Source organism: Thamnophis sirtalis, unplaced genomic scaffold (genome assembly GCF_051295495.1).
Source record: "Thamnophis sirtalis isolate CommonGarterSnake01/CBP01778 unplaced genomic scaffold, rThaSir2_p1.2 scaffold_1, whole genome shotgun sequence".
In the NCBI taxonomy this organism is placed as follows: Eukaryota; Metazoa; Chordata; class Lepidosauria; order Squamata; family Natricidae; genus Thamnophis; species Thamnophis sirtalis.
In genome coordinates, this window is record NW_028261381.1 from 27,800,560 (window position 1) to 27,814,981 (window position 14,422).

General features: G+C 38.5%; 1 protein-coding gene across 1 annotated transcript in view; it reads left to right on the forward strand.

Moving 5' to 3' along the window:
• The first annotated feature begins 5,665 nt into the window (after positions 1-5,665).
• The window catches only part of GRB14 (growth factor receptor bound protein 14), a 64,629-nt gene continuing 55,872 nt past the window's right edge, over positions 5,666-14,422 (forward strand). Inside the window, exons 1-2 of the mRNA XM_087710842.1 lie at positions 5,666-6,222; positions 8,481-8,613. Coding sequence (XP_087566968.1) covers positions 5,867-6,222; positions 8,481-8,613 — 489 coding nt within the window. The 5' untranslated portion in view covers positions 5,666-5,866. The remainder of the gene's footprint in view (positions 6,223-8,480; positions 8,614-14,422) is intronic.

Below are 14,422 nucleotides of genomic sequence, written 5' to 3' on the forward strand. Positions count from 1 at the left end.
GTGTGTGTGTGTGTGTGTGTGTTTGTGTGTGTGTATATATGGAGAGAGAGAGAGAGAGAGAGAGAGAGAGAGAGAGAGAGAGAGAGAGAGAGAGAGAGAGATCGCAAAGTCAAAGGATAAACAAAAAAATATAGACCTAAGAAAGAAAGAAAAAGTATTGAAAGTAAAGAAAAAAGAGAGGGAAGACACTTCAAGAAGCAACTTTCAATCTTTTTACAGGAGCTGTGGACATAACAGATACCATTTCACTCCCCTTCAGAATTATATAACAGTCACCTTCTCATCATATATATCTTTTAACTGGTAAATCCAGAAATCATTAGTTCATTTTTATCCGTTTTCAGCAAAAAAAGTCCATAAAGGGCTTTGAGTCTGTTATAAAAGTAGTTGTTCCTTCTCTAATAAAACAAGTCACGTTAGTCTTTTCAGCAAGTTCTACCATCTTCATGGTCCACTCCTTGAATGTAGCACTACCCCTTGCTTCCATCAATACTCCTTTCATTCTTCACCTGGATGTATGGCTGAGAAGTGGAGAAACGATGGAGACTCATAGCTCTGGAAAGTCTGGCTGAGAGGGAATGAAGAACTTGAAATCTGAGCTTAGCTTCAAAAAGCAATGCTACCAACTCAGAACCAGAGAGAATAGATGTTGTGCACTTCTTGTTCTTTCACAACCACACTGTCCTATAAAAATAAATGTGAATAATGCACGTCTCCCATATTTTTCTATGTCAACATTTTCCACGCAACCCCATTTTGGAAGGGTGGCTGCTGCATGACCTTTGAACCTAGGTGAAGTCTCAGTAAACAAGAAAAACCAGGAGTTCTGGACATCTCCCCTCCCCATGTTTTTTTTTATTTCAGAGATTGTGGGGGGGGGGGGTTGTGTTGCTTTTTACAAAGGTATTTAATTTATGCAAGGTTTACACTACAGATGTCATCAGGAATATGTGTGTCAGAAATATCAAGATTGTGGCCACCATTGCACATAAAAAGCAATCCTGAATTAACGTTCGTAGTTGCCATCTTGACTCTTTTGATCTGACCATCACAGGTGCCTGATTTCATGGGAAAATGGGCTCCAGCTTTTAGCAACTCTTCTGCTAAAAGATTACTGAAGCTTCCAGATGAATGGAGATGAATCCAGATGAAAAAGAATGAAAGGTGCAAGCTACCTTGATGATGTTCCTCTTTTCAAAATCTCTTCCAGAATTTTTCCTCATTATTTTGATTCTCTTCTTCGCAGGTGAGATCTTGTATATACGAAGCTACTAAAATTCCTAACCAATCATAAAACCTTTGGCGTCTCAGGTCCATACTTGTCCAGATGTGTGTTCCTTCACTTTTTAATTATTCTTTCTAATGCAAATCTTCTTCCCATAAGAGATTCAGCACCAAAAATATCTAAATTCTGCTATATAAGCAAAAGCACATCAGGAAGCAACAATTAAAACACATCTCATGGTTCCTGTTTTTGTAGAGTTACCTGCTTATCTCATGGACCTTGTGGATAGCTTTTATCTGTTTCAAGATCTAAATATGTAACACGTTGGACTCAGTTTTACATAATATATTTATTTTGATGCTGTTTGTTAGATGGGCAGGTTTACACAGGAATACATTGCATTTCTCACTGTCAATCAGAACATTTGATATGGAAAATAACATGCACTATTATGATGTACAAAAAAGACACATCTACAGCAACTTAAATCACCTCTGTACATAAAAGTCTTATAACATAATCCACCCCAAAGCCTTTGGCAGGGAGCCCAAAGTTCCCTTCTCAGAAAATCACTTTCAGACTATAAAGGGTAAAGGTAAAGGTTCCCCTCGCACATATGTGCTAATCGTTCCTGACTCTAGGGGCCGATGCTCATCTCTGTTTCAAAGCCAAAGAGCCAGTGCTGTGCAAAGTCGTCTCCGTGGTCATGTGGCCAAAGGTGCACAGAACACTGTTACCTTCTAACCAAAGGTGATTCTTATTTGTCTACTTGCATTTTTACATGCTTTCAAACTCCTAGGTTGGCAGAAGCTGGGACAAGTAACAGGACCCTCACTTTGTTATGCAGTGCTAGGGATTCGAACTGCCGACCTTTTTGATCGACAAGCTCAGTGTCTTAGCCACTGAGCCACCGCATCCCACCTTTAAAGGGTAGAAGATGTTAAATATTGTAATTGTGAAGTAGTCTGAATTAAGCTCCATTCCAATCCTGTTATTTAAATGGTAAATTTAAATCTACCTTTAAAAAAAAATCCTGAATGTGGGAGGGTGGCTCCTGACATGCATCTGATTCCCCAGCACACAAGCTTCAGTTTGAAATCTTTAGCAGCTCTTGTGGCAACTTTGCCATCTGGCCATTCTTTCCTTTTCAGTCTGAGGGGCTTGAACAAGCCCCATCTTTGACTCAACAACTTCTATTGTCTATAAGGCAATCAGCACAGCTATAGAAGTCCTAAAAGCCATGGGAATGCCCTTTGGCCTTTTCAACTAATCACAAAGAAGCAAATGGTTGACTGAATTCTTTCTTGAAATAAGAGGAGATAGACTAGAGAATCAGTAGGTTTTTTTTCCTTTGTCTGACCTTGGTTTACTCGATTTCCTGATTTGTTGTTCTTGAACGTTTTTAATGCAAAACAATATTTGCTTTAGGCATAAATTAGTGTGATGGTAATCAGTGTTTTACTGTTGATCCTGAAAATGTACAGGTAGAGGGCCTTGCTAGGGTTCTCTCAGTTGAGGTTTGAGGTTTATTCGATTTATATGCCGCCCTTCTCCCAAGGACTCAGGGCGGCGTACAACATTAAAAGAAACACATACTACAAAAGTTAAAAAGAAATTAAATAGGATATCCCCAAACCCAATTAAAATTAACAATGACATATTTTTTTAAAAAAGAATTAAAATTAAAATTAACAATAATCAATACTTCGATTTGTTTTGTTCAGGCCAGGCTGGCTTGCTGGAAAAGCCAACTTTTTAGGGCGCGTCGGAAGGACCTGAGGTCGGGGATTATACGAAGCTCCGGGGGCAGCTCATTCCAGAGGGAAGGCGCTCCCACAGAGAAGGCTCTCCTCAGTCCTCTTAGCTTGATTTTTTTTTAACAAGCAACCAAGGACCAAATCCCTCATTTCAGTCAGAACCAAGGGTGAAATTCAGCAGGTTCTCACAGGTTCTGGAGAACCGGTAGTGGAAATTTTGAGTTCAGTTGAGTTTTGGTGAATACTAGCTCTGGCTGGCCACAGAGTGGGGAGGAAATGGAGAATTTGCAATATTCTTTCTCCAGGAGCGGGGAGAAAATGGGGATTTTGCAGTATCTTTCCCCTGCCATGCCCACCAAGTCACGCCCACAGAACCATTAGTAAAATAAATTGAATTTTACCACTGGTCAGTACCCTGAAAACCTGGCCCTGCTTTCTTATAGAAGATGCATCTTGACGTGTGGGGTAAGCTGGCAATTGTAAAATATCATTCAGGAGATAGAGACATTGCTTATTTTTCATAATCCAAGGAACGGGAATGTGGAATGACGCAGTTCATAGAAAAGGGGAATTTCAAGCCATGGGACATTTCCCAATATTAAAAGCTTCAGAATTACTTGCTATGACAGCTGTGCCTCCTAGCAATTAATAATGTAAAAAACACCTGGAAACTATTGTTGCCGATCCCTGAGTAGCTAAAATCCTACAATAAACACATTCCTATGTGGCACAGCCAAACAGTAGCAATAACTTTACATTCGATAGAGAAATCCTATTTTAATCTTCTTGTAACAAACCTAAGGGCTGCAATATTCACAGTTGAGAATTTGGACTATCTCATGGAAAATAATTAAATACTAAAGTTCCTATGATTAAATTTAATTAGAACTACTGGAAAATATGCTTCCTGACTACCAAATGTTAAATTAACATAGAACTAGCTCAGGGCAAAGGCCAGAGCTTGAGTTTCCATAAAACATATTCCAGGCATTTCCAGTTAAGCATGAAATCTTGCTGAATTGGAAGTAACAAAATATAAGAGTAAATGGGCCAGTGGTGTGACTCAGAAAGAGGTCTCGCATATTGTACTAAGGTATAAAATGGCTGTTTAAATCATGGTGTGATGCTGTCATTATGGTGTACAGACCATCATTTTGGATTTGACATAGGTGAACCTAACCAAGTGTTTTAATCAACAATACTGAGTGAAATCAATCCTTAGCATAATTCATATAACATGTTAGTTTGTCTTAGTGTTGTCTGCAAACCCCATCCCCTATGGTGGATTAACCATGGTTTAGCAGGATGGGTGAGCCCATCAAGGGTTATGGCATGTTGCATAAGTCTTTTAAATAAATAGTTTGCACATGTTCAACAAACTTTGGCATATCATTTTGTACAAATAAACTGTTGGGTTTTGAATAGGTTTGAGTTACAAAAGTACTGTATTCAAGTCAAAACCACAAAAAATGCAGTCATGGCAACAAAAGAAGATGGTTTAAAGTGACGGATGGTGCTTTTGATGGCTGTTTTTAACAAGCCCTCCGCTGCACACAGATCACACTACAGATCAATCTCTACCCCCTTTACCCTAAACCAATGTTTTTCAAATTCCACAACTTTAAGATTGTGGACTTCAACTCCCAGAATTCCTCAACCATCATGCTTCAAATCTCTAAATTTGATAGATACTGTGATGTAAATTAAGACCGAAAGCTCCATGGGATCCCCAAGTTCATTTTCCCCCTAAAGTTTAGTGGCTTCTGTAGGATAATGCTAGATTCACATTTCCAATCACTAAGCCATGTTGGTTTTTGATTTGAATTTACTTGTGCTAATCTCAACTCATTTGGTAAACTCTACTTAAGCAAATCGTGGCTTAATAAGAAGCAATCATCCAGCTTGTAGCAGAGGCATGTTTTCACATAGCTAGTACAGTATGACAAGGAAAAGGTGAGAATCAATGAGAATCACCCAATACTACAGAACTTTAGGACAAATTGAAGGAGGAGTTTAAAGCAAATTATGGCTAATAATCTCAAAGTTCAGTAGGACCCTACCCGACTGCAACACAGATCAGAAATCCATAGGCCTATAGATTACTAGAAGATTCCTTTTTAATGAAAGCAGTGTGAAACCACTTTCACGTTGTCACAAGAAGTAAAGTGCAAGGTTGTGTGTCAAGCACGACCTAAGAAAGATTTAATTCTTCTTTCACTACCAGAAAAGATGATGAGTTCTGCAGATTTGGAAAAAACAACACCAGGTCCATTATTCAGAAGTTCCAGCTATTCAAAGTAACTTTATTATGCAGTGCGGTGACACCAAGTTTTTTCTTCTTCTTCAAAATCCACGCAAGTTTACATTTTATTTATTTATTTGTTTATTTATTTCTTTATGTATTTATGCGAAGAGTTCAGAGCAAAGCATATGAAGGGGTTCCCCCTCATTTCCCCCCCCTCTTTAGCCCACCCTGTGGAGGTAAAACCCGGGCTTTCCTATCCCAGGTTAAGCTCCTCAATCACGACTTGGCTCTGGCACACGCGTGAATCATTCTCCCTACTTTGAAGAGCCAGCATTTCAGACAACGCCGAGAAAAACCGAAGTCCTGTGAAGGCAAGAAGAGGGAAGAGCTGTGAGGAAAGGCGAAGGGGGCTTCCTCGCAACGGGTAGGGGGGCGGTGGGGTCTCCCTCCCAGGGAAATGCGCATCGGCGACCGGCCTCCCTGAGAAGGCCACTCCTTGCCCAGCAGCATTTGGGAAGAGGATGGGACGGAGATGGATGTGGAAGGGAGCCGGCCATACCCTCTTTCTTACCCGCCTCCGCCGGCTCCCCGCTTCGCAACGCCCGCCCTCCGGGGGAATGCCCGCCCGGAGTTACCTTGATGGCTTTTCCCTTCGGCTCCTCCCCTTCTCGCTCAACGCTGCACGTGGGGCCGGGCAAGCCGGGCGAAAGGGAAGGTGTGTGCCTGGCTGGCTGCTTGGCTGGCTCTGCGGCCCCGTTGATCGCTGCTGCTGCTGCCGCCCGCGGAGGGAATGTGCCTTTAAAAGCCCCGCAGCAGCCGGCGCGGACGAGGATGGCCGCTTCCCTGCCCGGTTTGCAGAGCCAGGCGGGCGGGGTGGCAGCCGAGCGTCGAAGACTCTGCCCTGCCAGGGGCGAGGGAGGGAGCGGCGTGGGAGAAATCGCCTGGGTGACTCCGCCGGCTCCGGGGATCTCGGCCCAGCTCGCCCGAGAGGACAGGTGAGCCTTTCGGTTGCAAAGCAAGAGGGAGGAAGAGGAGGGAAAGAAGAAGGCCGGGGTCTGCCTGCCAAGCATGTCGGAGAAGAGCTGGCTCATCCAGTGAATCCTCCATGGTCAGAAACAGTGTATCTCAGGATAACATTGGAGACGGGAATGGGAAAGGCTGCAAGGACCCAGCTTTCCCCAAAGAGGATACACACCAGGTTGCTTCAGTGGGGCGGGGCAGTTCCAAGTGGGGCTAGTTCTGGGCCCAAAAGGTTTGGATGGGGACCATCCCAACTCTCTATTGGAAGTGACCAGAGGTCACTTTTTAAAATATAAAATAAAAGAGTATCCTCTTTGAAGCTAGGGTACAAAACTGTCCTAAGAGTTTTAGGATAGTTCAGTACTTTTGGCTTTGCCTGCACACTCTTTGGCACTTGATATGCTGAGTGAAAGGCAAAAGAATAGCATAGCCAGGAGTGGCAATGAAAAGAAAGTGGGCAGAGGCTTCAATGGGCATTTTGCCCCCTTGGGCTTGCAGAAGCTTAAAGCTTGATGCTCCTGTGGAAGGCAGTTTTGATGAGAAGCATCTCTCCCTTTCCTTCCCTCCCTCCTCCTGCACACACAAACACATACACAGCAGAGAAAACTTCACACATGCCAGGTCCCCCCCCCCCCTTCCTCATCCACCCTTTCAGCAAGAGCCCAACTCCAAAAGGAAATCCCTCAGGTCAGTCTATTTCCAACAATGGTTTTTCTAGATGGCCAATTATATACCCAGTGTTGCCACATTATACCAAACCCCCCAACTTGGTTGTGAATGATGAGGAGCTGAAATCAGATGCCTCTGGAAGGTGCTACCTAGAAAAAGCTGAAATAGATGATGAAAATGTAATGTTGAAAAAGGTTTTAGTGCTTCTGTGCTATTGGTAGAAGATTATACAAAAGAGAGTATTATATATATATATATATATATATATATATATATATATATATATATATATATATATATATATATATATATATATATATATATATATATATATATATATATTAATGATAGGTTTTTCAAGGACCTATAAATATATGAATTTTAACCATTTACACATACAAGGTGGGACATGAGCATGTTGCCATGGTCTCTGGATTTTTTTAAAAAAATCCCTAATTTGACATAATTGAGAGCTCTGTTTGCTATAACCAAGACTTTATGAACAGGAAATAATGGGCAGAATTTGTAAATGAGAACTCTTGGAATGAATTGAAATGCCACTATTTCACGTGTAACTTTATTAAGATTTATCAGAATGATGCATATAGGTACTGCATTTTTGATCCTGCTAGTGGATTGTAAAAAATAATATTAAAAAGAAACCTTTAAAACAAAATGTATATTTGTAGAAAATGGTAGGATCATTAATACCTAAATATGAGAAAATAGCTTGAATATTTTTGCTGCATTATGAAAATTCCTTTAAAGGAAATTTCTTATTCAGAGCATTCAAGGGGGTTCTTTGGATAGTGCAAAATGTACGTTGCTATCCAGAAACCCTGTATACATAAGTAAGCTAATTAATAACCAGGAAGTAGAATCCAGACAGTATTTATAGCGCTGATAGTACCCAGTGCTAATATGTGCAGATAATTTCTTAACTTTTCTAAAATCTTCATTGCAAAGAAATCTAGAACAATACAGTTTAGATTACTAAAAATGACTTTTGAAATATAGTGTAAGTTTGCATTGTGTCGACATTGTTGATCTTTCATATTAGGATTGACTCTGCATTTAATATACACTCCTATAGCTTTAAATCCCACTGAATTTAAATGGATTTACTCAAGTGAACCTAGACAGATTGCAATTGAAGGCCTTATATGAACCATGGTGTGATTCACCTCTAAGTAAAAATTTATGAGAACAAGCAGCATAGTTGTGATCTTAATAAGTCAGTTGTTTTGAAGTAAAAAAAAATTGGATTTCATCCAATTTACTCTGTAATTTTTTTTAAGAATTGAGGAATAGGGCTACAAGACAAGATCACATAATTAAAGAATGTCACTAGAAATCATTCCAGTTCGAAATGTGCTTTAGCAATGGGGAGAATGGAGCAGCAGTATTGGTTTAGCTTAGGAATATTTGACTTAAGGTTTTCCTCATAAAGTCTGTGCACCTTCACATGTTTCAGATTTTGCATGTATAACTACTATTTGCAATTTTGAACGGAGTGGTGATAATTATGTTTATATGAACAATACATGATCTCTCTTCAATATAGGACAAAAAAGGCAGAGTTTAATATGCCAGAAATCCCATCCATACCAAATCCTTTTCCTGAACTTTGTGTCTCTCCATTTACATCAGTTTTGTCAGCCAGCCTGTTGCCTAAGGCAAATCCCAGGACAAAACAGGTAAGCATTTTTTTTTAAAAAAAATCTGATAGCCAAACTATGAAGAGAAACATGTTTATTCTTTGCAGTTCCCATCAGATTCAGTGCTTTTACCTCAAAACCTTTCAAAGACCTTACATGCAATTAAACCTAGCATTTTCTTCTATTGATTCCTTTTATTGTCAGCTATTTCAAGATAGAATCCTTTATGTTAGTGATCCAGAAATGTTAATTCTATAATGATAGTCAGACATTTTGTTTATCAAAACCCAAGCCGGAGTCCATATTGTTGCACCAAATTATTCAAAGTAGATGCTCAAGGCCTGGGTTTTTTCCACACTTGAGAAACTGGAGACAAAGCTGTGCTCTACCCTATATCTGTCCTAAATATGAATACATTATTGAAATGATCCAAAATATGATTATATATGTGACAAGGACAATTGAAATCAGATAATACTACAACAAGATCAATTTGCAGATGGAGAAGGGTGATTGGTAAATATCCTAATCTTGGATTTAATATATTTTTTCTAAAAGTGTCTTATGAACAGGGTTGGGTTTTTTTTACAGACTGTACTCAATAGCTTTTTTTATTAAGTTATAAGGTATTATAAAATATAAAATACAAAAGCAAATAAGAGGACAGTGAGGAAGAAGAGAAAAGGGGAAAGAAAAGTGAGAAAGGATAGGGGAAGAAAAAGAAACTTGACTTCCGACTCTCTGTTACAGTAGAATAAGGCTTTAAAAACAAATAACAATTTTTGTTTTACCATAATAGTATGAACCAGTCATTTTTACAAAGATCTATCAATCTAATTTGTAAAATCCAAATTAACAGTTATTGAATAAACGTAACAACCATGGGATAAAAGAGGAAGAAATCTGTAGACCAACAAAGGTTCAATCCCTGATATTTTCAGTTTGGGACAGAAAGACTCCTGTTGAATTGAATTGTCGAATCTTTTGAGTGTGTTGCCAGTCAGTGTTGTCAGTATGGGGCCAAATAAATAAGTGGTTTAATTTGGAATAAGCAGTCCCCTAAGTTTCAGACCCTCTTAAGTGTTAGATACGGTTTTAAAAATGGGAGACAAGAATGGTCCGTCCTGCCAGGAAGGATGTATGGAATAAAATCCACCTGAATTTGGGAACTTTTGTAAGATACTCCATCCGTAGCATAATCCTTTGTATGCTTACCTAGAGTGCTAGAGCTGAATAACTAAGACTTTGTTCACTTCTTATAAAAATGCAGTGCATGGGATTCCAGTGAACACATTGAACAGGGGAGTGTCCTGTATAAACGGGCTCCCATGAATTCGGATACAAGTTTGTGATTCTGCTTTGTACAGTCACATAATTAAGAAAGAAATACTGTATGCAACTTTGATTTGAGCAATGACAATTTGGAAGCTATATATGTCTTCTGGTATACTTAGCATCAAAACAGCCATGGGAACTGTATAATCTTTTGCTTATTCGGTAAATACTTCCCTAACTAAACTCTGTGTATGACTCATGTAAAGGACTACAGCTTGCACATATCCACATACATAGAATCTGGAAGTTTTAAATCATTGGAAATACCTAGGAGAGAGTAGCCTGCTTCTAAGATTCTCTGAGACTTACATGGCCTTCAGGAACCAAAGTATCAATCTAGCAGTGATTCCCATAGCTATATTTCATGTATGGATGCTAGTTGTTTAGTTTTATCATTGAGTATAAAAATATAAATTAGTGTTTGATGGATAATCTTCTCATTAATATTTTAAAGGCTTTGAGATAGAAAAATATAATAATAAAAGAAAGGACTTATTTCTTTCCATTTGTCAAAAAATGATATAGAGTTTCCTGCTTAAGCAGGGGGCTGGATTAGAAGACCTCCAAGGTCCCTTCCAACTCTGTTATTCTGTTATTCTATTCGAATTATATTTGTGTTGGAGCGTCACTTATTTGGGAAACATAAGGAATTTAAATTGAATAAATGGAATGAAAATGTAGACTTGCGTGATGGATCTTGTTTTAGTCAAAGATAAGCTAGAAATGACATATCTACAGATATAGTTCAAGGCAAATCAACTCTGTTAGCTTCCTTGAACGTGATTGGAAGGGGCCAAATAAAATTCAAGGGTATTTAAAGCCCAGGGACATTTTATCCTTTTGCTACATTTTTTCGGTGTTTATCTGATTCTGGATATTCAGAGTTTGTAAATAACTTGACTGCACTAGGCAAAATAAATCTGTTTCTTGTAGGAACACTGGTAATCAAAACTTCAGCACTACTTTTTACTAATTGAGAATTAGAACGGAACCATATAACAGACATCTTACTGCAGATTTTATTCCAAGGCAGACTGTTTCTTTTTTTAACCTTGAAATTAATGGAAAATGACTTGCAAAATGTTGACAAGAAAACTATATATGCCCATGAAATGACCAGGATTACAATTCAACTCAAAGCAGATTTCAGCTGCATGACAGTTCCTGACCAACCATGTCTGATCTCTCTCAACAGCTACTTAAGTATTCTGAGCTTTGCTTGCAATATAAAAGAGCAATTGCCATTGGCGGCACTTGAATGTCTCTGGAAAGCTCTGAGGAACATATAGGTCCTTTTTACAGTAACTCTCCCCAAGGTTTCTTTCCTAGTCTACTCCAATTCTCAAAGTGATGCTTCCTCAGATGTGTTTGGCCAAAGGCAATTCCATCCCCACTGCAGACCTCATCCCTACAGGAGTTGGGTATAAAGGAAGTGGAATTGGGGTCCATATGTCTATCTTTCCTCCATGATTTTTATTTTTTAAACTTGACAAGAGAGGGTGGCCCTTTATGAAGCTACTGCTTAAAAATAATTCTAGGAGAACTAACAAGAACTTTTTAAAATCCTTGCTGGACAAGTGGATTTTCATGATCTATTTCACCTTCACCCCCTTTTTTATATTAACATTTTGTCCTTTGTCATGGGAAACTGATATTTAGCAGAACCTCAATTTGCTTAATTTGAATGTAGTCAATATTTAGCATTGTTGCCTTGTTACCTGCAAGTACAGAGAAACAGTGATGCTCCCCCGTATCATGAGTAGAATTTAGTTGTATGTAGAAACCCTAAATCAAGTCTAATGCCTGTATCATATGTAAACTATGTAGAGCTGGTTGTTAAGTGTTCATATCTGCATATTTTAAAATAATACATTAAAACAGAGAAATCTTGACAATTATTAATGTTAAGAGGTAGATTAACGTACCTTTTTTTTAAGTTGCCTTAGAACTGCAGCAAGATATTTGCTAGTTAGCATTGAATATCTGCAGAGTAAAAAAAAAGTTTGAATTTCAGCAATATTTTGCAGAGGGCAACTTATTTTTTTCCTGTGCTGCAATAAGCATAAAAAGCACAAACCCATGCATTGTATGTTAAAAAAGTAGGAGATATGTACTTCTGAAATTGGGAATAAGTAACTCAAAGGACGATAAAAAATCATATTCAGTTTTGGAAAGTGTGTTGAGGGCAAGAATTTCCATTAACATCCTGATCAGTGGTGGGATTCCAATTTTTTTACTACCAGTTCTGTGGGCATGGCTTGGTGGGTGTGGCTTGGTGGGTGTGGCTTAGTGGGCATGGCAGAGGAAGGATACTGCAAAATCCCCATTCCCTCTCCACACCTGGGGAAGGTTACTGCAAAATCCTGATCAGCTGGGACTCAGGCGGCAGCGAATAGATCGGAGGCAGGGCCAGCCAGAGGTGGTATTTGCCGGTTTTATACATTGTGGAGCCCTGGTAGTTGTGTTTTGACTGTATTGTTAGGTGGGAATGTTGAAGGAATAGAATGCATATTGTTGAAGGAATAGAATGTAATATCCTGTACTTTAGGATTCTATATGATAGGAAACACCAAGGCAGCTTTTTTTTCATATATTCCTCCAAAAATGTGTGGGGCAGAGGTGGTAAAGACATAATATCTATGATACGTGTATGGTTTTCTTCTCTTTCTTCACACCACTGCAATTACAAAGAGAATTGCCTGAAGAGGGGCATGTTCTTGTACAGTTTTTTTTTTCACTTGAAAGGCTCCTACAGACTCCTGTTTTCATTTAACTAAATGTAGTAAATAATTTATATTCCTGCTTCTATATTTGTGATGGTTGAGTGTATATAGTCATTCTTTACATATTTATGTGTTATGTTTTTAATAGAAAGATTCTACCAAGCCACCTTGTCAGTAGCTGTTTTTGCTTTTAGATTATCATGAGTACACCATCCCAGAGCTTCCAGAATAAAAATAGTTATTTTATTTCATTTATTGCCATTTATTTGAAGAAAGAAGCAAATGCTGGTGGGATCACCCCAGTCGTGAGGTCACAACAGTTGACTCCCAAATCAGTAAGCCTGCCAAACTAATCCGCCTAGAATAGAAAAGTCATGCTACAAAGACAACTCAAGTGCATATAATATACTCTGGATTGGATTGATTCAGTTTGGGGCATGTCTGTTCCACTTTTAGTAGGTGAAATGCAATCCCCAAAACAACTGATGAATGAAGCAAAAATAATAACCAGGACAAGTTGCATCCTGCAATCTCACAAATAAGCTACTCTTCATGGCTCATCAATCAGTTGTGCATTTTCTACAGCTTATTCCATTTTGCTCTCTTTCTCAGAGATTGTCTTTTATTCTCAAATCTGCCAGTTTATGACCCATGTTTGAAAAACAGCCTGCCATTCATATGTACTATAGAGCCTAAATAAGAATGCGGTTGGGCATACATGGTATAGCTTTCTGTTACCTCTGAATTAGAATTAGAAAGTTATGCATGGTTAAACATAGGCATATTTCTCTGACTTGTAACCCCAAACTATTTTCGAAAACAATGAAAATTAATTTTCTTTTCTTCCTTCCAAGAAGTTCTGTGCATAAAATAAATGCATTTTAAAAAATAACAGCGTAGGGAAAAAATAACTTTTCATTTTTTAAATTATTTTATGCATAGTCTGATAATATTATGGGCTGGAGGACTGAGTAAAGCAGCAATCTCATTACTTATTACTTTTCTTCTTATTACATTACTTAAATTTGAGAGTGAGCATTATACTAGAGCAGTGTTTCTTAAAAGTGTGGCCCTGAGACCCCAGAGGGATTTTCCAAAACCGTGTCAAGAGTCTGTGAAATCAAAATTATTTGTCAGCCTATGTTGAGAAATAATGCAATATTAAGATTCCTTCAGACAATTGTGAGAAGTGCTAGTGGCTGCAAATGTGCCAGTTTTAATTTTTAATATGGCAAAATCGAGAAATATAACCCATAGAAGCAAAAACTCTTTAGAGGTTCTTCATAGCTCCTTTTCTATCTGGAATCAATGTAATTCTTTATGAAGTTGCAAATCCATTGAGGGTAATAGTTTTATTTTTTATTTTTTGCTGCAAATACTTTACATTGTTATTTATTTATTTAACAATTTTCCACACAGTCCATTCACCTAAGTGACGTTTACTTTTTACAGAAAATAAGAACTTGAGAAGATTTCCTTTAAGGAAGTGAAGATTATTTGAGGAAATAATTATGGCAGTGGTGAAATTCTTTTTACTACCAGTTCTGTGGGCGTGGCTTGGTGGGCGTGGCAGGGGAAGGATACTGCAAAATCTCCATTCCCACCCCACTCTGGGGCCAGCCAGAGGTGGTATTTACTGGTTCTCTGAACTACTCAAAATTTCATCAGAACCTGCTGAATTTCACCCCTGAATTTTGGGTAAAGGAGTATAGAGATGCCTCAAAGAAGGAATGCAATTTTTATTATGTAAAGAATGATCACTTCAGCTCGGAGAGAAAAGAAAAGCTGGG